We start from the raw sequence: 26,846 nt of genomic DNA on the forward strand, positions 1-26,846 counted from the left end.
TCCAAGTTTTCTCTTTACTAAGTCTGGCAATATCTCCAAAGCATGTGTTAAAAAATGAAGGCTACAGCTTTGTTTCCAATACAGAGTCTTAATTATGCAGCTATTCTAAAGTGATAGTGGATATTTTAATTATTCTTAAGAGCTGTAAAGATGGAAGCATTTGCTGTGCAGCACAGGAACATTCTATACTGAGAACCATACATTACCTCAAATAATATACTCAACATCAGAATATTTCTTTAAAGAAATTAGCCACATTTTGTTGAAAAAAGTTTGCCTGGTCATTCATCCCACATGTGGCATAAATTTTGCTGCCATCTTCTCATTCAGGAGGAACTGTTTATAGTCTTCTCTCTCATTCGTGACTGAACTGTGCAAATAAGCCACTTCAGGGTTTTAAGAAGAGGAATCATTAATTGTTTACTTAATGCTGATTTCCCATGAATGAGCAAAGAAATGAGTACTTGACCATTCCAACTAGCAAGCTGAAACTAACTCACAACTTTAAAGCCCACACTGGACTGTGAATTTGTGCTAAGAGCCATGTAAATCTAATGCAGAATCTACAGATGCAATGAAGTCTTCTAACCATATTGTATCACAATGTCAATAAAACTTAATATTCAAGTTTTTCCTTGAAATCCATGTCTGCTAGAAGACAGAAGATTCCCACCAGTTATTTTATCTGAAACCTTGCAGACTAGGAAGATACAGGATGCAGAAAGGTGAGTATTACCTTGGCTGGAACTTGAGGAGACCACTGAGCAATGTTACTCTTGGATGGATCAGGTACGATAGGCCAGATATGTTTCTTAATTCTGTAAAGGATTAAAAATGGAATAAAGTCATAAGATGCACTCCCCAAATTCCCTGTTCACAGCAACCACAGCAGAATCCAGAACACCACTCCCTTACATGGAAATGTTGTATTCCAAATAAGAATGCTGTCTGGGTTACTTTTCATCTTTGTATGAGGTTATACTACTTAGCGAAGCATAGCACTGCACTTAACTCCTCCATACATTAGATGCAGCTATCAATGTAACACAAAACAACAAATGGTAACAGTGACAGATTTTCAAATTTATAGCACTCTAGAATGCACAGAGCTATTACTCAGGTAGTTTATGATGCATGCCAGTATGAAAATTCAATCCTACTTCTTTTATTATAACGATGAATACCAAATACCAAAAAGGTCAAATCTAAGCTAACTTCACAAATAAAAAAAATGGAAGAAAAACTTACTTTGTAACTCTTAAGAATGTACTGTTACTTAAAACCAGAAGCTTCTGTTGATACGTCACCCTCAACCAAACCAGCTTTGAAACTGATGCATCTATCCTGCTCTTTATAAACAGATCCAACAACAGATCCTCTGTTGAGGAGGAGAACTCTGAAGAACAATTCAAGATGGGCTTTCCAACTGACATCCATTAAGAACTAATTTTAGGAGCAGCAGGGAGGTCAAAAGGAAAAGGGCATAAAAATGCTGTCTTTAATTAGAAAGAAAGGAAACTTGGCAGGGGACATAGGAGAGGTGCTACACCTTGCAGGGGAAACACTGCAGCAATGACATCCTGGTTAAAGCCACAGACAAGAGCTTTGGGGTGGGGGAGCAGGAGGAGGCAGGTTGCTTCCCAGAAGTCTGTAAACAGGCACAGTTACTGCAGATCATGATGTCTGCCTAATTTTTTTTTTTTTTTGTCATAAAGCTTCACATTTGTTAATGCTGTAATTGAATAGCCCAAATACAAGGAAAATATTTCCAAATCTTCACAACTAGGGACCATAACTCCATTCACAGGATGACTAAGAAACAGTTTATCCTGATCAAAATCTAACAAAGCTAATCCTAGCTATGTCCAGCAAGAAAAGCATTAATTTCTTGCACTACTGAATCATAGAACACTTAGTATGTGTGTAATTAACAGTAAAAAATCAGTATCAGAAGAGGCCCTGGCTTCCCATGGAAAACACAGAAGTTTTTAACACCAATCAATATATGCATGTTTTAACTTTTTTTCTGCTCTAACTGAAGAATACTTAACTGAGTTGGTATAAATTACTGCCATTTCTGTTATGCTCAGAAATACAAGAGGAAGAGTTCATTTGTACTTACAGGTCACGTTTGTTGAAGCAAAACAAAACTCCAAGGAGCACAATCAACAGGAATGCCAGACACACAGGTACAACTATGGCTTCAATTTCTCCTTTTCCTGAAGGAGGCAAAAAGAAGCAATTACAGCCCACTTTGGCATTTAAAGAACTCAACAGTAGTACATATTTCCAAAAGATTAGGGAGAACCTGAAACTGAAATACGTCAATGCTCAGTCTTAAAGCTTCACATTCAGAAGAACCTTTTCACCATACAAAAAGTGTCTTCTGGTGGAAACATGAAAAGATCTGCGCTGACAATCTAGTGCCTTGCATCAACAAAAAACATGGGCTGATCTAGAAGCTGTAATACTGACAGAGCAAATAATTTTGTAGCTTGGGCAGGTATGACAGTAACATCTTCGCCAATTCATCTGCTGCCAAGGTATTTCAGTGCCCCACAGCTCTCATAACACAGTCATGGTCAAATAAGTAAAGTAAACAACATCACTACTCATCCATCAGTTTATTCTGTACATGAAGCTCTCCTCTGCCTGTGAACACCAAAGTTTGCATTATTGTTATGTATTCCTTCTAATGTTATACACATTCTTAAGTAAACCTTGGAGAATGCTTAGGGAAGAGCAACACTACACAGAAAAAAAAGCCTCCACTAAATTTAAGTGTCTTCCACAATTAAATTCAGTTAGTAATGTTGCTGTTACCCTTACATATAAGAAGCACTCTAAAGCTGAACATACAATGAATTTAACTATTCAAAATGAGTCTCCGTAAAGACCTGCAGAAAACTTTCACAGTGATACGACAGAACACGAAAGGGCTCTGAGAATGCTGACTGGTACCTACATCAGCAGATTAAGATACAAGCACACATCTCTAGAGCTTATTCAGCACACCTTATCAGGATTAAAACAAAGACTCTGACTAGGGGTAGATGCCATTGGACACCAAAAGAGACAAGGCCACTGGGTAAAACCTAATGACTCATTAAAGGTCAGGGCAAAACATTATAACCTGAAGTATACATAAAACACACCCAAACCAGCATACTTAATAACAAAAAGTGCAATTCATGAGATTTGCAGAGCATATCTTGTTCTCTATATAAACAGAAAAATCCTGACTAAACTACCTCTTAGTGAAAGAGCACTAGACAAACCACCCAGGTATTATGAACATTGCAAGTTGACTCTAACTGAAACTTTAAAATAAATCACCTTCCCCTTCTAACACCTCTTTCACAGAGCCCTGCTGTACTGTTGCAACATAAATTCCTACTTCTACCAATTGTGCCACTCTGCCTTACCAAATTTTTGTGTAGTAAATGTGAAATCAGGACCAGTCCTGCTTCCGTTATCCGTGGATGCCATCATCCGCACAGTATACAGCGTGTCACTGGTTAGAGAGGAAAGGGTGTACTCTGTCTTGGAAGGATCCACTGTCACAACTAAAGAGAAGAAAAAATTTGTAGCTTTCTATAAACTACAAACAAATTGCATCTCCACAAAAAACAGCAACACTAAGACATCAAGACTGCAGATGTGAAAGATAGTTTTAACAGAACACATAGCAGATGGAAAATGGAACAGTCAAAGACTACAAACTTGTACAAGAAATGCTGAGATTCATTTGTTTCTGTTTAGGTGTCTCAATTTAGTCTCTTTCTATATTTCATTTCCTCTGAAATTTTTTCCCCCAGAATGCATCTACAAACTAAACTAGTAGTATAATTGAGGCTTAAAGTCTGTCTAGTAAGCCAAACAGTGCTAATGAGGAATTGCTAGTACTGACCAGAAAAAAACCAAGGTAAGGAATAGTAAGACATAGGTATGGCATAAGTACCTGGCCCTTCCAATTTAAGCAAATCTAAAAATTAAAGTTTTGATAGTGCCAGATGCCTGTAGTATGCCTGCAGGTCATATACACTACTGAAAACTAAGATGCACTTCAAACAAGATCAATTACATAATAATATATTGATCTACAGCTCCAGAAGGGTTAAAAAAACTCCTTGTCACTTCCTTTTCTTAAGGTTTTACCATAGTTAAATGCAGTCAACTCCTTTTGATAGTCTGCCTTCATCTTGATATACCATCATTCATTCTGTATTTAGATGCAATATGGGAGCACCATACTCACAAATCAGCTCTCAGAAACTAAACTCAGTACCCTGCTATATAGACTGAATGCTCTGAATTCTTTACTAGGGACTTTCTGTTCCATACGGAGGAGCATTATGGCTCAGACACCTGCTTTACATTCTCAGAACAGATTGCCAGCTATAAGTGATTCTGTGTATTTTTTCAGGAACAAATATTAGGAAGGAAACAGATGAAAAGCTTCAGTGCCCCAAAACACTTCTGTTTTCTAGTACCTGTTTCATTTCCATCAATAGTTTTGTAAAGTATAGTGTAATTTCGGATAAATCCATTTTGTTCCTCAACTGTGAGATGGTTCCATGTCAAAACAGCTTCAGCTTTTCCTACTTTTTTTGTCTGAACCGTAGGTCCTTTTGAAGGACCTGTAATGGGAGATGAAGATTAGTTTCTGCTTGGCAACCTTGCATTCACAGAAGCAACATATTAACAAGCACTGAACTGTAACAGGATAAAAACTTCAATGGAATAGTTTGACTGACTCATCCGGAAAGCACTGTTTTCAAATAACATAAAAACTACAAAGATGTTTTAAAAAAGAAACATTCAGAAACACATATGAAAAGAAAAACCAGCACGTTGCAAGAAACCTTCAAATGAAGTCTTGATTTTACACTTGAAATTTAAAATAAATCAGCATATAAATATCACTATTATATATAATAAATAAATAATAAATATATAATCTATATAAAATAAATATATCACTAAAAGAACAAATTCATGTCTAGTTATCTATTATATAAAGGTTGGAAAAACAAAGAGCCAGCCATAGTCAGCTATTGGTCTAGTTCCCAAACACTGAAAAAGAGCAGAATGGATGATAATAGATGGGAAAAGATCAGTGATGTCACCTGACCCTCAAGTACTAAATCGTTTTTCATTACACAGTCCACATTAAAGCAAAAGTCCTTTTTTTTTTGTCAAAAAGGGTCAGTGTATGGGCTTCAAGGTGATAATTTTATACTTACGATCTTGTTTAAGATAAGCCTTTACAGACTGTCCACTTCCCTGACCATCAGCATACAGAGGGTACACAGTTATCAAGTAACACTTGAAAGGCTTTATACCTAATAAAAGGAATAAAAAAGAAATATATACCTAATAAAAGGAATTTAAAAGGTGGTGTTTCACAGACAGTCAAACTGCTCACTATCCTCCCCATTTACTTCAAACACAGGCTTCTCAAAGGACCACTGTCTAACTAGGACTAGTGCCTAGTGCAGCTGAGTATTTTCTAGAGCTCATTGATACACTTCTCCAAAATAGTAATTAAAGGAAAAATACTGCTTCAAAATAGTAACTAAAAGAACAATATAATGGTTCACATTCAAATGTAAAATTTAAAAAGTAGAATTTAGACAAGTCAGTTTTTTTAAACATTATTTTAAATAGAAAGCCTTTAGTTATCTGTAGCATTAAGTTCCCAAATGACTGATTTTAGATACTGACCATAATCTCAAAAGAATATAGCTGATCAAGTTTCACTGTTTGAATTGAGTAATCAAAGAATTTGACTGATTTTGAAAGAACTCGGCCTTTTCACTATTTTAATGGTTTCCAAGAATGAAAATACTATAACCAAAATGGAGATAAACCCCTTCTTACATTATATAAATTTCAAAATTCAATGTCAGATAGAGTTGTGTATTTGACAAAAACATATAAATACTTCCATACACTCCCAATAAACTAACTGAAACCCTCAGTACTAACCCTATTCTACCATAAAATTCTAATTACTGAGAATGTTTCTCATCTTCCGACCACTAAGCAGTTTTTAGAGTGTGCTACAAACTATATCTAGATTTATGAGCTAAATACCTTTTAAGTCAATTCCTTGAACATCTCCTAATACAATCTGCCATTCTATGATGCAGTCTGAGCTGCTGGACATCAGACACCATTCGATCACATATTTAAGAACATAATTGTTGGGAGCAGTCCACCCTACCCACAACTTGTCATGTTTAGGTAACGTTCTAAGATTCTTCACGGGAGCTGTAATGAAAGAAAAAAGTGATCAATATTGACAGTTCTTTCATGACAGGAGTTGTTCTGGTTGATATTTTTGGGTAATGGTAGCAATTTGACAGAACTAAAGTAAATGCAGATGCCATTTTCTGAAATTTGGAGATTTACACATGGATCTTTGTATGAGAGCTCCAAAAGCAGTATCAGGCTATTTAAAAACTGGAAGTTAGACTCAGCTTCTCTATTCTCACAGACACTACGTTTCTTTCTTCCGAAAAAATGCTTTATTTCAATAGAGAAATCAGACTTAGAATGGGAATTTACAAGTGTATCAAACAGTTACACTTAAGTACCTTTTTAAGTACTTTATGCATAGTGTGTATATATAGAAGTAAATAGTATATATAGTATATATAAAATCCAGCCTAGAGCTGGATAAACACATCCTGTGATGGGGCAGCAACTGGCTCATGGGTCAGGCACAAAGGGTTACAGTGAAGGCAGTGACATCAGACTGCAGACCTGGGACCTGTTCCAGGGGCTTCACTGGGGTTGTTCCAGGGCTCCATCATCAGCCCTGTGGTCTGATACTGACTCAGACTCAGGACTGGAAGGGACACTAAGCAAGTAATGACTTCATAATGACTTGGATTCAGGACTGAAAGGGACACTAAGCAAGTTCCCAGATGATACAAATCTGGGAGGATCTGCTGACTCCCTCAAAGGCAGGGGGGCCCTGCAGAGAGACCCTGACAAAGTAGAGGGCCAGGCAATCACCAACCACGTAAAGTTCAAAAAGAGCTGGTGCCAGATTCTGCACCTGGGATGGGGCAGCCCTGGATGTACAGACAGACTGGGGGATGAGAGGCTGCACAGCAGTGCCATGGAAAGGGCCCTGGGGCTCTGGTCCATGGCAAGTTGGACATGAGCCAGCAGTGCCCTGGCAGCCAGGAGGGCCAAGCGTGTCCTGGAGGCATCAGGGACAGCATCACCAGCCAGGCAAGGGAGGGGATTGTCCTGCTCTGCTCTGCACTGGGGCAGCCTCACCTTGAATGAGGTGCTGGGGGCACTTCTGGGTGCCACAGTATAATCAAGTTATTAAACTATTAGAGAGCATCCAAAGCTGGCAATGAAGATGGAGAAGGGCTTTGAGGGGAAGCTGAATGAGGAGCAGCTGAGGTCACTTGGTCTGTTCAGCCTGGAGGAGACTGATAGGAGACCTCACTGCAGTTACAACCTCCTTGAGAGGGGAAGAGGAGGGGCAGGCCCTGATTTCTTCTCTGAGTGCCCAGTGACAGGATCTGAGAAATGGCCTGAAGTTGTGTCAGGGGAGGTTTAGGCTGGATAAGTTTCTTCACTCAGAGGGCAGCTGGGCACTGGAACAGGCTCCCCAGGGAAGTGGTCACAGCACCAAGTCTGAAAGAGTTCAAGAAGTGACAGCACATAGTAGGACAATGCCCTCAGGTACACAGTGTGATTCTTGGGGTGACCTGTGCAGGGCCAGAACCTGGACTTTGAGATACCTGTGCGTCCCTCCCATCTTAGCTTATTATGCATATTATATACCATACATCTACACCTTACTAAGTACTTCCTCCTGGCTGCAAAACTACTTTGTGTGAATTTATACTCTTAACTAATTAGTCTAATAGCTTTAGAACCAGTGGCTCTCCCTTGGTGTTTACCTGCACCTATCCATATACCTATTTTTTTGCTTCCTATCCTGGTAGTGTTGGGATTGTCTAAGAAAAGGCTAGAAAGAAGGATAAACCAGCCTGTCCTTACTATTAGTGAATAATGAATAAAACATAAAAAAGAACATGAGCAGTACAGAAATAGTGGAAGCAGATGACAAAACAACCCGGTAAAATGCTGAAAATGTAGGAGAAGACTGGGACAAACAAGGAAAAGAGTGGGAGGGACATCAGGAAATTAAAGGAGGAACAATGGCAGAATGGTATATATGTAAGTATATACCAACCCTTTGATTTTTTTTTTTTTAAGAAAGACACAAAAATGCCTGCTATGCTAAGAAAAGAAACAAGGAATATAGTACACAGAAGCTCTAAGAATCAAAAATCAGCAGAACAACATACACAGCTTCAAATGACACTGTGAATACACAAACCCTCACATTCTCTGGCAAACAAATGGCAATATATATATATATATATATATGTATATACAAAAGGCATGAGACTGTACTTATAATTCAGTAATACTTTACGTGCCCATGTAAAAGGTACTATTTTACAACACTGAAGATTTCTTATAAAAAGGGCCATGCAGATTTACTTGAAAGAGACATTACTAGGACACTGACCTTTTGAATTACTTGCTGGGATAAGTAAAACTGAAGGAGGAGATGGCCCAACACTGTTACGGGCAATCAGAGTCACTTCGTAAGTTCCTTCCCGCAGCTGTAAGGTATAGTTGGTGCTGGTAACATTGTATTTCTTCACTGGACTGGAAAGAGATGATTTATCTCTGACAGTCAATTCATATTGCAAGATTACTCCATTGGCTTCGTATGGCTTCAGTGCCTGTCAGAAACATATCTTTGATTAAGCTGATACGGAACAAATGTGATGTAACCCTTACTGCCCTTATGGTACACTTAAAAAATATGAGAACAAGGCAAGTTCCATAGATCAAATACCTGCTCATTTAAGAAAAACATAAATAACCTCTGCGTATTTCTATAAAGCAGTCCCTTCCAAATTCCATTTCTTCTTTAAATACTCTTTTTCTTTGCTCATACCTAGTGATTTAATAAAAGCTATTCTGTAAGGATTGCAGAAGTTGTTGACAAAACTTCCGTTTTACATGACTTCACAACACAATGACATAGAAGAAATCTCACCTTTGGTTGTGTTAATATGACAAATATGACACAGTTTATGGACCAAAAGAAAGCAGGGTTTGGGGAGTGACCATAATTACATTCCCCTTCTGAGCTGGACTAATCATCCAGTTGGACACAGCAGCCTTACCACACACAAATGCACAGTGCTGTTTTTAATAACCTTGGCCTCTGCAGTACCTCAAGCTTTAATGGATTTTGCAGCTGGGGTATCACTGTCCAGACAGTGTTGCCACGTTTTAGGTTACAGCAGAAGACATGACACGAAGCTATGCTTTGTTCAAGTGGCAAATCCACAGAAGGTCAACAAATGAGGAATATGAGTATATTCTGGGTATTTTAGGTCACAGATGAGTATCAGTTAAATGATGGCCTTTACATCTGTACATTTAATTTTTCATAGCTATTAGCATAAGAACACTAAAGTCACGTCTCATATCAAAAAAACCTATACTATCCCAGTCATCTCTCAAGGCTATTGGGTAGATTTTTCCACTTAAAATGGAAAAATGTTTTTAAAAGAATGCTCAATTTTTTCAATTCGCTTTACCTTCCATATTAGATGCACAGTCCAGCAAGCTGGTGACTGAGATGTATCAATGATCCTCCATATGGGTGGTCCTTTAGATGGTTCTGATGAAACAAACAATGCTTGAGAGTAGAATCATTTTTATTTAATGTGTTTGAATTCATCCTTTCATTATCATTATATGCTTGTTTTCTTAAAAAAATAAAAGCATATTAGAAATGAAGCTAAATGCTATTTAGCATTTCTTGCTTTCTCAATGAAAATAATGCTTGGCATATTAAGTGGAAAATTTCCTGAAGAGATGAGCAAGACACCAGTTCTGCTTTAATGTACAGTGACAAAAAAAGTATGAATCACAATGGTGGGCATCTGCAAGATTAGACTAAAGGTGACAATGCTGAGTGAGGCATGATCACACCTACACAGTGCAGCCTGCATCCAGAGGCACAGCCCTGCACATCTGCAAACCTTGCTATAATCTGCATCCAACACTGTCCCTACCCCTCAATATCAAGTTACCTGAAAAAAGGAAAGTGCGCAAGAGTTAAAAAAAGGAGACAAATTTCTCCTGGCAGTAAGACTCCTTGATTCTAAAAGGATAACAAAACTGCAGTACTTTTGTACAATACTACAGTACATTTTGGCATCTGTACTATGAAAAAGTGGTACTTCCACAACAAACTCCATTTCAAAGTAAAATGAACTAACCAATGCACAAAGCAATAAAAAGTGCCCGATCTTTTGTGAGGGTCTTAGCCCCAAGAGAAAGTTCATCTCAAAATGAATTACATCTTTAATCTTTCAAGACTACTTCTTCTCAGAATTCTTTCATAGCATTTAGTATGTTATGAAGTTTTGGCTTTTAACCTCAAACACCCCTCAGTACCAAGTGTACAGCATGCATCTTTTATGCTGTACATCGTGAGAGGCGAACTATGTTTTGAGGCAAAGGGAGCTCTTCTACTCATTTGAGTATCCAAATTTGATTCACATTAAAGAGAAGCAATTGTACATCCTGCCTAATAGAGATCATGACTCTAACATGACCTGTCTGATGTTCATTTGCTACTATAAAACTTTTGTTCTGAGGCTAAAGTAAGACATGGGTACTTAGTATTAGCAGTATTTTTGCAAAGCCAGTCACCACAGCAGAACAGCAATGCAATCTAAATAGGCAGGCAGTCCTGAAATCATCATTGCTCAGCCTGAGATAGGAAACAGAAAATGAAGTCATACTATCATTAGGAGTTGAAAAGCAGAGACTAGCATATTGAAATTCACATATTTTACAGTATCTCCCCCACAGAAAGTAGATGAAGTGAAAGTAACAGAACTGAAGCAATGCAAACATGGATACAAATTCCACTAATTTTAAACAAAAACTACAATAATCCCTCTTATTCCTTATCTAAGATGACAAATGAACTCAATCAGGATAAAAAAAGGAAGGATTTCCAATCTGTTTTAATAATAGAACTTGTATTGGTTTAACTTGATGTGCACTGAAATGCTGCAGTGAACAGACTGCCCAGAAAAGACACACCTTGGGACATACAGGATTATTACAGAAACAAGATTATAAAGGTGTAAGCAGGAAAAGCTAAAGCACATTTAAAAACCAGACAAATACCGATCAGCTTGATACTGAAGCTAAATAGCTATGACAAATTACTTATAGCAATTGGATGTAAGAATAGATTCCCTACTGAGTATTAAGTACACAACACTGGCTTTCTATGGGGTAGTATCAGCATAAGCCAAAAACAAAGCCAACCTCGCAGGCTACAGAAGTGGAAAAGAAATCAAAATGAATACTTTGTTGAAATGTAAAAGATGTGTTATTTGGATGCTTCCGTGCATAAGAGGCTACACTTACCACATGCACATTATTTTATATTATTGCTTTATTAAGTTTGTGAAGAAATCTATGCACCCTATGACTAAGATCTTCTGTTTCTTAACTGTTGATGATTGTTCACCTATGACTTTTACTAGCCTCCTGAACATCAAGTTGTTCATAAACTAAGGCAGTTGCTCTACTAAGAAAACCTTTTCTAGGCAGGATAACTTCTGTTACAGAGAACAACCTTCAAAATAAAAAAACAAGCATAAAGCCTAGATTTTTTTCCAGAAGACCTTGAGAACAGTTTTCTGTGAAGAAGGTTCTTCTCCCCTGTTGCTGTTGTAGCTGTTTTCAGGGAGTTCCTCTACACCAGCTTAACAAGAAGCTAGTCTTATGCTCCTTGGAATGCATGGGTCAAGTCAGTTAGTGCTGGAAGTAGCTCAAGAGAGCTGAGTTACAAGCAAGCACCTCAAGCAAGGATACACCATTTCAGGTGGCCATTGCCAAACTGCAGAGCACTCACACTTGAGAAGTCAGTGACCTACTTTTATGCATTACTTACGATCTTCAATGGTAATCCCAGTCTTTTCTTCACTCCAGTCACTCCAGTAGCCTACTCCATCTTCCTTCATGCAACGAATGGAAAAGACATACTCTGTGTAGGGTCTGAGACCTTGAATACTGAATGAAGTTCTTGGGGAAGCTGTATCTTCAGGAGGAACCTGCAAAAGTGACAAAGATTTTAAAAGCAATGATCAAAATACTGTAGAGCTGAGTTCTGTGCTCCTTCAGCTGTCATGCAAGAAGGCTCTCCACCACACACATAACACAAACAAGCTTTCCTTCCCTCTCATTTCTAAAAACTTCAATTTTCAAACAGTGTCTGGTAAAGGTTCAGTCGGAGTTGTGTGTCTTTACCAGGTATAAGAAGATACATACACTAGAACAGTTAGGCAGCTACTTCAGGACAATCTCATGTTTTATTTGATAATTAGCTTACATCTTTCTCCTTTCTTTCAACATAATTCTGCTGCTTACTGATCTGTAGTACCCTGCCTCACAATTCAGAACTTTGGTAGGTGACCTGCTTGATTATTGATTGCAAAATTATTGATTACTGGAAGTTAAAAGTCCAGGATCATTGCTTCCACTGATCCAGAACAGTACTTCTTGAGTAAAATTGAGAATAGTTTTAGAGGAGCTTATAGTTGTGTTAATAAATTCTTTTCATAAGCTCTTTATCTTAGGTGAGCAACCAAATGCCACAAAAGTATTCTTAGTATGTATGTAGGGAAGCAGGGTGGAGTGGAGAACGGACGCCAAGTAGGTAACACACTGACTCCTCACATTATTCCACTTGCAGCAAGTGTCCTTTTTACAGCAAGGACCCCTGCAAGGAATGACTACAGATTAAACACAAATGCAGAACACTTAAGAGGTTAATCCTGAGGGTAAAGAATTAACAAAATAGTCCAATTTAACCACAGCTAAGCAAGTCAGCTGACTTAAAAGCTACTATTTCATTTGTTTTGTGTGTATGTTAAAAGGGCAAGACAAGTTAAAAGAACTTGTCCTACTGTCCTATCAGGACAACATATACACGGTCCTGGAGTTGCAAACTAGATTGTGCAGGCCAGTGCTTTTTAAAATAGCAATACAGGTGATCTTAACAAATAGTTTCTGCATCTAAAGCCACATAGTCACAAGGACATGTGTTAAGGCTACCTGCTCCAAACAGAGCATTTAGGTAAAATTGAAAGCAGTCTTCCTTCCAAGAACTCAAAGAATTCAGAATACATTTGGGCCTCTGCTGGAGTACTACTGCTCTGAGAAAAGTCTTAAAGGAAGGAAAAACTGAGGAGCTATTAAAAATACATTGACAGATTGATGTATAAAGATTGATTTCTAAAGAAAAAAACCTCACAGCTCTTGATAACAGGAACATATAGTACATTACAGGTAAGGCTTACTCCTTACACTTTTCCTGTTCTTGACTGCCTCACACTTGAGGCATGTATACAGGGCAGGACTCAAGGTGTGCCTTCGCCAGTGACAAATAAAGGTAGACAAATCACTGGCCCTGCTGGCCACACCATTGCTGATCCAGGCCAGAATGTCACTGGACTTCTAGGCCACCTGGGCACAGCCTGGCTCATGCTCAGCTGCCCTCACCAGCACTGCCAGGTCCTTTTCTACTGGGTAGCCTTCCAGCCACTCTGACCCAGCCTGTGGCCCTGTCTGGACCTTTTGTAGTCCACCTGCAGGCAGAGTAAGTTCTAAAAACCATTCCAGCATGATACAGTATTTACCCAAGTTTTGAATGATCACCCATTTTGCACATGCATGGGAAGATGAAAATTCATTAATGTTCTATACATTGTGCAAAATAAAATTAAAAATAAACATACTGCACTGTGACAGGAAGGACAGCAGAAAAGTCCATGAAGATATGAAAAGGTCACCACACTCAGACTGTGCCAAAAAATACCTAGATTACAGCCTCCATGAACACGCCAGATAAACTTCCTTGGGTGGCCATGTAAGACATAATGAAATGAAACTGAATGATCTGAAGTGGAACAGGGGGAGCTCCAGTTTGACAGATGTATGGATAACAGCAGAATCATGGCAAGGAACATTGGTTGTATTACCTCCATCCAGTTCGTGTCACCAACAATTCTGTAGCGAATATTGAATTTCAGCGTCATCACAGCGTCTGAAATCCAATTCTCCCAGACAAGCTGCAGAACAGTAGGTAGTAATCCTGAGGTGACTGATACATTCTGTGGAGGCAGTGGTTTAACTAAAAGAGAAGAAGTTTAAGTTAACCTAACAGCTGTACTTTACCATGCCTTTAGAAGCTGCACATGATATTGCAGCACTACTATAAAGTCTTTCAGGACCTGAAATGGCTGCTACTTTACACTATCTTCTAAACAAGACTACTAAACACAAAACTTGCTATCTGAATTGTGAAAAAATCTCTCACCATCCCTACCCTTGCCCAGCACATTTCAAGCTCTAGTCAACAACACTTATGTAGTGATAATTTTTATAGTGAAGAAACACTAACATACCAGTTCAGCAATATATACAGAAGCAGCAGTTATGTTCTATCAAAGCTTTAAGGGGCATATAGTTACCAATGTCGATAGGATCAACGACAAGAGGATCAGATACAGCCTTCCCAAGTGCATTTGTTGCTTCCACCCAGATCTCCGTATTAACAAAGAACTGAGAATCATCAATGGTGCAAGAATTGTTAACATCTTTTGGTATACAGTCAGGGAAGATCTGTTCTGGCCTAAATAAAAGAGAAAGAAAAAACAAGATTCAAAGCAGTAAGTTTGGTTTCCTTTAGAGAATATTTTAAAGTAGATCAGAGTGAGCAATTGGTTTATCTTGTATGTTTCCCCTCTGCCTTAACTTTGTAAGCAGAGGGAGGGGAAGAAAAAGTGGGAATGGCTTTTTCAGCCAGAAATGCATGATTGCATTAGAACTGAATGTAAAACAAAATCTCTTGACTTCCAGTCACGTATCTTCAAAAGCACAAGCTAGAGCACTGTCAATAAATTTGTATAAAAACCTGACTTGGCTTAAAAAAGAAAAGAACAAGAACTGATACAATTACTCAAAAGCAATATGGCCAGTAACTACAACGCATTAGAAAATTAAGTCAGTGCTACTCGCATACCTTTCAGGAGTACAGTGTTAGGGGTGCAATAGATAATTTCTGCTCACCCTCTTCTGCTATACTAACTAGATAGAAAATGTTAATGGTTTGCACATTTCCTGATGCCCCTAGAACTATCTGTGCATACTTTCTACTACACCTGTTACCAAAACACTTCAGCAGAATGGGGTAGCTGGAAAGCTGTCTGAGATCATTCCTGTCTCCAGAGCAATGCAGCAATCCTGTTCACTCCATTCTAAACTTAGAGGCCATCTAAAAAGCTCTGCTTTACAAGAGGCTAGATAAAGAGTTTGGAAAGTAACTTAATTTGCTTTCACAGGAGAAATACTTTGCTGAAGCTTTAGTTAATCCTATGTTAGGATTAACTCAGAATAGTGTTTGTCCACAGTTCCTATGAAGTGCAGATAGATAATAACTTTACAAAACTCAGTCATTTTATGTCAGTTTCTCTACTTAGAATGACAGAATGATTTGGATTGAAATGAACCTTTAAAAGTCACATAGTCTGATCCTCCTGCAATGAGCAGAGACATCTGCTTGTTTAGAACGGGGTGGAACTGTCAACTCAGAAAAGTGTAAGAGTTAGGGTATAGCTCCCTATTATGAGATGTATTGTACTAAAGCCATGCTAATCATGCATTTGAAGAATAGAAAAATATGACATTACTGTCACTCCAAAACAAGTTCAGCAATAAAACTTCATGTCTGACTTAGAATTTCTTAAATGCCAACTTCTTCAACTCTTCCCTTCCCCCTCATACCAGACAGACAGCAATGCCTCAGAAAATTGGACTTAACCTTAAGCACTCTTCCAAAAAATCAGGAATTTCAAGGACTGTTGGTTTAGCATAAAAATATTCTTCAGAATAATTTAGATATTCTATGGAGTGCTACTTACCACCTGTATCTCAACCTGAACTGAGTATCCAGGAATGTATGCCTTCCAGGGTTCCAGGTACAAGTCATAGCGTACGTGAATCTTGATTCCTGATGCACAATGCAACTTAAGTTCTTGGGCTTCTCTGGAGCCACTGTACAGAAAGAATTAGCAATAATTAATCTATACATGCATTTCAATCCAGCTAGAATCCTTATAACTGTCCCACTAGAGTGATTTCTGTGAACATCAAAGTATCTAAATAATTTTTCTCTAAAGGATGTGGCAAAAAGTGCTGGATACCATCCTGCAATCAAAGTAAAGAAGCTTAAATAGCTGCTTTGACAGACAGTAGGCTGTATAAGGATTAAGCATTTGCTAGTAAGGAACAACAAAGACTTTTCATTCTGAGGCAGAAAACCTTGTATTTTAACCATCTTCTTAACCACCATTAACCATCTCTCATCTAAATATATTTTAATTCACACATAAGAAAAATTAATAACCACTACTGAATTGGCACATAGTGACCTTGCTAGTAACCTGAGCTCTATAAGCAATTTCATAGGTCTGTTTTCCCCCAGCTGAGGTATGGAAGAAGCTCGAGCTGCAAACCCATGCAGGAAAGCTTAGAGATCTTCATCCATGCACTGTGGTGTGTAAGGAACTTATTCAGAATGCAGCAAAACTATTTTCTTTCCCTCTTAAACTCAAATTATAACATACAAATTTGTTTCTACCTCCTATATTATCACTATTTGCAACAATATAATGTAGTTAGAGAATTTTATTTGCTTTCAAGAAGAGTGCTAGTTTCAATAAAACAACCTTATGAATCTTATTGCTTTCTTCCTGAATAATTGTATTCTTCTCAAATCTGTTGCTCGTCTCACTATTTAGTTTTCTTTAATTGATAGTATCAAAATACAATAGCTTTAAAGAAAAATGCATCTCAAGAATTGTAACATGAATTACACATGTGGAATGTCATCTGTACTGTCATTACATTTATAATCTTAGAATAATTTATCTGTCCTCACCTTTCCATGTATTTTACCTCTTTAAAATATTTTTTATTTTGTATTTTCTAGTACAGTATTTACTCCTCAGAAATTGAAATGGAAAACATTACTTTCCTGTGATAGCATTTTTTAAGTCATGCTAGAGGCATTTAATTTTAAATTGTGAACTCAAGCAGGCCTTTTGCATGCAGACCATTCACAACTGCAGTACCTGTTGCCATCACTAGGAGACAACCGTATCATATGATAATGGAAAATCAGCCATATCATATGATACTTAGGACACTACAACACTTGTCTTATTATTAGCAGGACACCAAGTAATTAAGAAGTAGCACTTATTCACATGACTTTCTCAAGTCAGTCTTTCTAAAAGCACTTGGTCTGAACCATGCAAGTGCTATCATTCTAGATAAATGAAGCTTATAACTAGTTAAAAGTATTTTCTTTGGTATAGAGGTAAAGGCATCCAAATACCTTAAGACAATTCAGGTTAGCTTTAGTGATACAGATGAACTAAATGTTTCTCAGTCCATTAATGAAGAAAACATTATTTTCAGAATGTTAGTATGAAACCAGGACATGTCACCTACAAGTATTTCCTCCAACTCTGATACAGAATCAAGAAGTAAGGAAAAGTTCATTTCCTACTTCTTATTTCATTTAAATACACAACTTTATTCTGTAATTAAAATCTGCTGCTTTTTGTTGTTTCATTTTTCCTATTTCAACATTGAAATACTCCAGAGTATTTTCTACTTTTCAGAAAACTTTCTTCAGTGCATACTGAGCAGCTGGGGTGGCACGTAATTTGAGGATTTTTTTACTCAATTATCCAGGAACCGAGGGAATAAAAATTAAGTGCCTAAAGATACGCACATTTTCTATTTTTTGCATTTTCCGATTTCTCAGAAGCAATTTTCTAAAGACCAGAATAAAATGTAAAAAAAATGGTACTCACAGCCTACTGTAACTGTAATTCCATAAATGTTCTGTTCAATCTGTCCATCTGCTAAAATGTTGCATGTCAGAGGAGTAGCCAATGAAGAAGTGTCATTGAATGTGACACTGGAAACTGTTCTGTTTATTTCACGATACTGTTCTTTGGGTACCAGTCTATTTTTTATCTTCCAGATAATCTGACTGGCATAGATATTGCCGAAGTCAAGACAACTCTCATTCAGAATGCATAATGCTGTGAAATTGGAACCAAGGGCCAGTACAGGTGACTCTGGGATGATGTGACCACATGACTGCACAAGTCCACTTGAAGCTAAAAAGAAAACAAATTTCACATTTATTAAGAACTACACAACATCCCCTAACCAATATTGCTGATACATCACTAGTGCAATGTTAAAAACACTACATGTGTCTAAGCAGCAAGTTAAAATAGTTACCTGACAAAACTGAAATGCATTGGTAGACTACCATGAAGATTTAAGGGCAAAAAACAGCATAGTGTTCTTTAGGCTCTGCAAGAGCATTTCATGAAGCTAGGAAAGCTCCATTAATAAACAGAGGCATAAGACAGAGTGGAGAGTCAAGGGTTGCATGTTTATATCTTTTGAAGGAGGAAGTTGTTATACTTGAGGTTACTCTTCTGATAAAAAAGTATTTTTTATTAAGAAAGTTAGCATAGGAAAACTGGGGTAAGTGTGCACCTGTGTTGTGGTGAACTAGTGTTAGAAGACTAGGCGTGTCTATCCTAACACACCTTACTTTCTGTCCTCATCCAACAAACAAAAAGCAAGCAGCTGCTTCAAACATTTGATGTAACTAGTTCTATATCCTCTTGTATTTGAGACACAGAAATCTTACCATCAGGAGAACAAATACTCAACACCAGATAGAAGGCACAGGCCACCCAGTTCCACCTAGAAAACATGCTGCACAGAATTTCTGTAACAAGAGAAAGATATATATTTTTAAATTTAAACTATTATTCTTTACTTTAGATCAATGTCAAAATCAGATTTGTATTTGCTCTAACATAATATCTCACGTACGCACATTTATTTTCCTGGAATTGTTTGTATCTTCTCAACTTAGAATGGGCAAATTGTTTCCATTTTCCTCACTGCTAAAACAAAATCAAATGTTCACTAAAAAAAAACTAAGGCTGTTTAAAGCTGATTTAATTAGAAGTTTAAGATATGTATCAGCTTTAGGTTTTCAGACTGTATATGAAAGCAAACTTCACTGGTAACTCTGCAGGAGGTTCAGTTAGAATACAAGGTGTAATGGTGTGGTTCAGGTTTTAATACATAACCCTATGAATTTGATTATGGTTTTCATACTTACCTAACTTTTAAGGGCACTGATCCTCAGGCAAGGTTCAGACAAGGTTCAGAAGAACTCACCACAAAACCATGTGTCTCATTCACAAGAAGTGACTTAAAATACACTCAGGAATTACAAAGCACAATGCTGTCTACTATAGAAAAAGCACTAATTAATTCTTCAAAACTTTACAAGGGAGCTTGCAATTCCTCAAAAGCTGGAGTACCTTTTATAACACCATATTTATTTCTGTATTGCAACAGAGCCCACTCATTCTCAAGTTTTGACATTTCTAGAAAACACTTTAGAGATACTGAAACATTCACACACCCCCATTGTTATGAAGCCACTATGTGTTATGGTTTTCTCAACTTACACTTTTAAAGCAGTCCTAAACTACCAAAAGCAAGTGACCACTCTCTACTAAGCTATATTATTTTTAGCTACATTTAGGCATCTTTACAGGAATGGGTAGACTGGCTTAGTGAAATAAGGCATTTAGTTCACAAGCTGATTTCTAGAAGCAGACTTCATGCTATTCTTAGACCTAGAAACTTAACACAGGCTCTTTAGGTTTACTAAGATTTGAGGAGAGATGGCTACAGCAACATGTTTCTGAAGTTTTATTTTCATTAACCTGACAGAACTTCTCTGGAAACTAGTATTCTTAGCTTTGTCCCACAAAAGGAAACTCGCTAAAAATTTTAAAAATTTTTAGTGGAATTCCACACTATTCTCTAGACAGGGAATTTAGTAAGCTCCACTTACTATTATCAGAAGAAACTTCAATTTATGACAGCAAACACCCCTTTACTTTGATTGCATGTAATTTACTTCACAATAGTGACAGACACAAGGTATTTCACACACACATATATAAGAAAAACTAGACACACATGTAAGCATGGATCACCCCCAAGCAAGGATCTCATTCCTTACACATCAACACAACTAAGCCATTTTTTCTTTATAAATCAAGATAAACTGTGTAATGTAAAGAAAATCTCTATTCACATGAACAGCTAAATTAAAGCAGATCTCAAACATTTATAGCAGAGTCTTTGTAGGGTTTGCCAACCTAGGTGTCTTTCAGTTAGAACTAAAATAAAAGCTATCAGCATCACCCAGGTATCTTTACTTGCTTCTATACTTGTGAGTTCATTACCCAAAGCCCACGAAAATTTCCTGTATAGAAACTTTACAGTAGAAACATTGCTGATTGAAAGACTTGACAAATATATTAACAAGCATTTGTTTGTCACTGGAAGTTTTAGTTCATTTTTTGACTAAATAACAAGTCATTTGTCATCAGACTATAGCTATATGGCATTGAGAACCAAAAAGCTATTAATTTTTTCTATGTTCTACTTAAGTACTCTCACTGGGCTGGATATAAGAACCACTATACTGCTTTAAATGCAATGTGTATTTGGATATTTGTTACAAGGGAACAGTGAAATAACTATATAGATTGATTCTTGCTTATTTTAGAAGTGTCCAAAAGGTTTCTACCCACACATGAATTTCTGAATTAAAATAAAAACCCAACTAGTTTAACACATTTTTATAAATTTGTATGGTGAATACAACCAAATTCTAAAGAGTAGTCTCTTTTAGTTTAAATCACCAAATAAAACCAGCGCATAGGGATCTACTTTAATGACTAACTTGTGCTAACACTTACCAGAATACTGCTTGTTAACCAAAGCCCATTGAGCTCTACTACAGACAGACCTTAGGATCCGTTATTTCAAGTAAGATTCATTTAAATAATTTAACTGGAACAATTTGAGTTGCAGAAGATCTGAAATTCATCAGAAGCCTAAGGGCAACTACAAGCTAGGCAGAAAGAAACAGGAGCTCTGCTTCACTGCCAAAAGCTGCAAAACAACAGCAGAAGCACCTTTCACACTGAAGGGGAAAGAATGAAACAAATGTAAAAAGGAAAATTTTTAAAGTTTTTAATTTCTTTCTCATTTGCCATCATGATTCATGCCACCTTAGAGTAATGGCAGGGTCACCTAAGCTATTACATCATTACAAAGTTACTGGTTTACTTTTGGGTCATTATTTATTAAAGTCAAACAATATTTCCACAAAACTATTCAATGATTTTCACATCAGCAGTTATTAAGTATGGCTCAGGTTATTAAAAACATACTGTAAAGCAAATGAAAGAATAAATAAATAAAAAGTAATAACCAACTTAATAAGTAAACAATAATAAATAATTATCACACATTTTGTCCTAAAGTATGATTTTTTCCACTGGAAATTAAAATTAAATTACTATCTTTGTTCATATAAATGTCATTTCTATATTCAACTGTCTTCCAGACTTGAAAAACAACATTTCAGTTGTTCCAAGCAGATTCATTTGCATGTAAAAGACTGAAGTTCAAATTTTTACTACTTTGCACTTTGGAATGTTTAGCAATTGTTTTGAGGGAGCAGATATGCCCTCTACAAATCATACTACTCAATTCCACTGCAGCCAGCTCCTGAAAGGCTAGAGAATGGAGCTTCATGCTCCAACACCTGCAAAGGAGAGTGAAGTGGAAAGCCACACCCCTCCAGTATGGGAACCAAGCAGCTGAAACCGCAGTGTCAAAGCCATGCCACAATTCAGCACGTATGTGCTTCAGGCTGCTCTGATGTATTTTGCTTACCCCCACCCCTGATGATCAACGTGGTTTGAAGATGTCTGAAGCTACACACCTCTAAACCCACAAAGGGGCTATTACAATCCCTTCTAATGTGTGCTATTTTTAAAAACATTAGTGTCTCTGGCTTTTACAAGACTGATTCTTAATCGAAATTTAGTTCTACGGGAAAGATCCAGAGTTACACTAGACACTTCCATCCACCCTGCCTACCTGAAAACCATAAAGGAAATGAAAAAAACCAAAATAAATGGTGGGACTTAAAACTAACAAAACAAGGAGCCATACTTCATATTAGAATGAGGAAAATACTTCTATGCAAACTGGTATTTTCTTATCTGAGTGTGTGTAAAAATGCTCAGGTGAAGACAGTGCAGAAACCCTGCATATAAGCAACATCAAACCTTAAAAGACAGTGCCATCATTCAACAGTAATGCTAAACACTAACTGTACACAATTCACAATTTCAAGTCAGACTAAGCTGTTAGTCTAGACAACAGAAAACTCAATTTTTTTCAATCACTATGCACAGCTTAACCCAAGTTCTATGTTTTACTGACTGGTACAGTGTATATATATACATCTGAGGTGAAAGCTGAACCCAATGCTGAATGAACACTGAAACAGCTGGCCAGTTCAGATGCCTTCTATTAAAAACAAACAAAACTGAAGAGCCAAACCAACACTTTATACTATGCAGTTGTTGTGGATCACTAAGTGAAGAGTCAAGAGAGACAGGGAAAGAAACTGACTTTAGAAGTGTGCCAGGTTGTTCTCATGGTTTAGTGGCCAAAGATCAAAATACTGAGTAAAACCAACATGGTCAATCTAGAATGCTGCTGATGACAGTCCTTAACTTACAGAAAATAAATTATCTCAAAGGGGAAAAAAAGTTCAAACGCTTTGATTATTTCCATAAAGACAGACTTATAAAACCCATATGCCATGAGATCATCCCATTTAATATCCAAATCAAATGGGACTTTTGTTATTCTTCACATCCTGCAGCCATTTTGAAAGGAAAGCACTAAGCCTTTATGTCTGATCCATAAATTGATGCTTCATGCAGCGTCAATGAAAAGTTAATAACAACCCTAAAATCACAACTTATATGCACAAAGAAGCACATGTTGAGTTTTAAGAACAACCTGTGACCAATAGTTTTTGAAGAAGTATCAGGCTTTTGTGCAAAACAGGTATCACTACTTATTCTGAGAAAGAGAGAAATCTTAAAAATTCATCTTATTTCATAAATCATGAGACCTGCCCCAAAATGAACACAGGGATATGCCATTACATAATGGGCTATCTCTCCATTTCAGAGAAGCCGCAATTCCTGTCCAAGTGACCTACAAATCACCATGTCAGTTTAAAAAACTATAGCTAAAATAACATGTACTTGCCAGCAAAGCCAGCCTGGAAGCCAGGAAGTATAGATAACACCACAACCACCACAGGAAGGTGTTCAGTCTATTAAAGCTCATTATCACATCAATCACAAGAGACCAAAGGTTTCGGGAAAATGGATTTCCAGAAGTTCCTAAAAAAAACCCAAAAACAAAAACAAAAAACAAACAAACAAAAATACCTATGTTTACAGCTTCAAGAGGTTATCTGTCACTAGGAATCCGCATAGCTCAGGCAGACAGGTCCAGAGATGCTTCACAAAGCAGCTGCTGCTTGAGGTTTTATAACAAGCCAGACTGTACTTAAAGCCATCTAAAAGCTGTAACTATCCTCAAGGAATTTTGATTACTCAAACCGTAACTGCTTTCTAATTAAGCGTATTTTATCTCTAAGCTTCCTTCCTTCCTCCATGCTTATTTCCTTCTTGGAAATATTAATGAGACTCAAAAAACACCAGACACCTCTAAGAGAAGCACTTGAAAACATTATGTAACATTATATGAACAGAATATTCTGAAATACATTTTTGTATTTAAAATCGCTATATACAAATGACATCTCTATCTCTTTCACCATCTAAGCAAGTAATTTCTCTATTGTACTTATTCCTCTGCCTCTAGAAGAAGGCTCATCCTTGTAGTTTTGGTAGGGCACTCATAACAAAAAATATAAAGAAAAAAAGAAAACCAAAACAGGTACAAAGCTTAAAATTACTGAAATACCTAACTAGAGGCACCAAATATTTGCTTGCAATAATTGAGTTATTTCTGGTACCTTTTTAAAACTGTAAATCAATTTCTCTGGAATACTTCAGAATTTTCTCACAGCTAGCAAGTAGTTTTAGTTCAAAAATCAAATTAATTTGTACAAAGCAATGTCTTAGCACTCGGCGGTTGCATTTTGAAATCAAACCTTCCAGACTGATCACAAGCAGTGCTGCTTCTCTAATCTAGACAGTTCTTGCTAATACAAGAACAATTGATTTAAAAGATGGCCAAAAAGGTTATTTAATTTCACATAACTGTGCAAATGCTAATCCTCCAGACAAGCAGCAAGGGAAGAGTATCTCCATTTGGTGTACTCACTTACAGATGTGCCTATCTATCTTTCTCCTCTGCCAAAAATATTTATCTATTGACTTTACTTGAAGCACCACGTTTCCAGAGATATAAACAACATCCAAACAATTACTTTGAATGTTCAACTTCTAGGAAGTAATCTCAAATTTTCATCATCCACTTCACATTCTTATTGTGCTACACCAACATATCAATAAATCTGTTCAGAAGTTACATGCTTTGAACATATTCTACGTGCCTCTGAAAGTAACAGCATATAGGAAGCACAAATGTTGTATTTCTATAGAAAAGAGGGTGTAAGAAAAAAAGTTCTTAACTCCCAATAATATCCAACTTCTTGGGAAGGTTGCGGATTCCCTTTCCCCCTTTGCGACAGAACAGATCACTAACGACAGAACTATAATCCCACACAGTACGTGTAGAACTATGCCTTCAGAATGCCTCAGCAGTAACAAGCAGTCACCAGCTGGCAAACCCCTAGTCAGCCTAAAACAAGCATGAAAACTGAGACTGGGAATTATTCCCCTCAATCCTGCCAAAACACTTGGCAGCCTGCTTTCCTTTGTGCCTCAGTTTCATCATCCGAGAGATGAAAATAATAATGCCGATTTTTTCTTAGGGAAAGCATCAGAGCCCCACTACAGGGATGACTGGCGCCCAGGACCACATGGGAAGTAACCAGACGGCCACTGTACCCACTCCTCCCCAATTCCTCAGGGAATCCCCTCCACTACTTGGACCAGCATTAAGACAAAGTGTGCGTATCTTTCAGGGCAGTAGTTTTCTACCATCTACAGGCAACAAGAGCAAACCACTTAAGGTGACGGCAATAAAACGCAAATCTCTTCATCAAGGAAATGGGTGCCGGTGCCACAGCCACGCTTATGTGACAATCGAAAAAGCCGAAAGACGCGAGTCCCGCGAGGGTCGCGACACCTTTGCCAACTCGGCCGGCCGGCACTAGCCACCGCCGCTCTGGGGAAGGCGCAGATAACCTTCAGCCTGACCGTCCCCGCCACGCCGGGGGCAGGGCTGCGGATGGGGCCCGGCGGAGCGGCCCCGCGCAGGGCTCGGCACCCCCAGGCCCCGCAGCCGCGGCCCCGGGCGAGGCCATGTTGCGCTCTGAGCGTCACGGCCGGGCAGCTCCGCCGGCGCCGGCGAGGGGAGGCTGGACGAGACGAGACACCGCCGCGGGGCACGGCTGGAGATCGGCCCGGGAGCCGAGTGGCGCAAGACTGCCGTTTGCCCGCCCGCCCGCCCGCCCGACCCGACCCGGCCCGGCCCGTCCCGTCCCCCAGTGAGCCCTGAACGAACGTCCCACTGCCCCCACCCGGGGCGCACGGCCCGGAGGAAAAGGACGGACGAGCACGGCCCCCGCCGGCAGACGTCCCTCAGGGGGAGGACGCAGAGGAGGTGGAAGGGAAGGGGAGCCCCGCACACGGCCGCACACCCCGACTCTTACCCGGCACGGCCGCCCGCGCTACGCGGCCCCTGCCCCTAAATAGCGGCACAGCCACCTCGCGCCATCGCACCGCCGTCCCGCACGCGCGGCCCCGCGCCCGGTCACGCTCCCGCCCCGCCCCAGCCCCCGCGCGCCCTTCCCTCCTCCTCCACCCACGCCCCCATTGGTCCGTGGCACCAGTGACGTCATCGCAGGGGCGGGGCCACGTGAAGGGGCGTGGCTTCCCGTAACGCGGCGGCCGGTGCCAGGATCCCGGGGGCGAGGGGGGCGCGCGAGGGGGGCGCGCGAGGGGGGCGCGCGAGGGGGGCGCGCGAGGGGGGCGCGCGAGGGGGGCGCGCGAGGGGGGCGCGCGAGGGGGGCGGGCGCGGCGGCGGCGGCGGGGCCCTGAGGGCGGCGGGGCCCCTCCCCCGCGGCGCTCCGGCCCCTCCGCGCCCGGCGCCTCCCGCAGGGCTGGCCCGGCCCATCATGGTGTGTGCCAGCTCTGGGCGGCAGCCGCGGGACGCCCGGCCGATGAACGGCCGGACCCTACCCGGGCCGCAGCCGGCCAGGCCTCTGGAAGCTTCTCCCGGCCCTTGTCTGGCCGGGCCTGCGCGGCGGAGGTGTTGTCCTGAGCAGGCCTGAGGAGCCAGCGGCCTTCCCGGCGTTTCGCAAGACTTCCCTGGGAGTACGGGCGGCTGGAGAATGCTCTTGTCAACAGCTGCCGTGCGAGCAAAACGCTGCGATCCAGAGCAGTCTCGATGTTTCAGTCCCTGCAAATCGGTCAGGATTCCAGTCCCTGAGAAAGGTGTTTTTGAAAGATTGCTGAGAAATGGTCCTCAATATAGATCGTTAATGTGATCATGACCCACCTTATCCTTGGACATTTCTTCATTCA

At 39.3% G+C, this 26,846-nt stretch overlaps 1 protein-coding gene across 4 annotated transcripts in view; it reads right to left on the bottom strand.

Moving 5' to 3' along the window:
* The window catches only part of IL6ST (interleukin 6 cytokine family signal transducer), a 32,780-nt gene extending 6,728 nt beyond the window's left edge, over positions 1–26,052 (bottom strand). The window contains exons 1-15 of one of the 4 annotated variants that reach the window (XM_036402775.1): positions 25,973–26,052; positions 18,899–18,979; positions 18,039–18,350; positions 16,077–16,209; positions 14,628–14,788; positions 14,136–14,287; positions 12,047–12,206; positions 9,663–9,745; positions 8,573–8,792; positions 6,100–6,276; positions 5,247–5,345; positions 4,494–4,640; positions 3,426–3,566; positions 2,123–2,219; positions 737–818 (exon numbers count right to left, since the gene is read on the bottom strand). In XM_036402775.1, coding sequence (XP_036258668.1) covers positions 737–818; positions 2,123–2,219; positions 3,426–3,566; positions 4,494–4,640; positions 5,247–5,345; positions 6,100–6,276; positions 8,573–8,792; positions 9,663–9,745; positions 12,047–12,206; positions 14,136–14,287; positions 14,628–14,788; positions 16,077–16,209; positions 18,039–18,350; positions 18,899–18,965 — 2,031 coding nt within the window. In that variant the 5' untranslated portion in view covers positions 18,966–18,979; positions 25,973–26,052. Of the gene's footprint in view, positions 1–736; positions 819–2,122; positions 2,220–3,425; positions 3,567–4,493; positions 4,641–5,246; positions 5,346–6,099; positions 6,277–8,572; positions 8,793–9,662; positions 9,746–12,046; positions 12,207–14,135; positions 14,288–14,627; positions 14,789–16,076; positions 16,210–18,038; positions 18,351–18,898; positions 18,980–19,090; positions 19,358–19,381; positions 20,692–25,972 lie in introns of those variants that run through there. The other 3 variants (XM_036402777.1, XM_036402778.2, XM_054517846.1) reach the window with 3 other exon arrangements.
* Between the last annotated feature and the right edge of the window lie 794 nt (positions 26,053–26,846).

The sequence above is a fragment of the Molothrus ater genome, chromosome Z (genome assembly GCF_012460135.2).
Source record: "Molothrus ater isolate BHLD 08-10-18 breed brown headed cowbird chromosome Z, BPBGC_Mater_1.1, whole genome shotgun sequence".
Lineage (NCBI taxonomy): Eukaryota > Metazoa > Chordata > Aves > Passeriformes > Icteridae > Molothrus > Molothrus ater.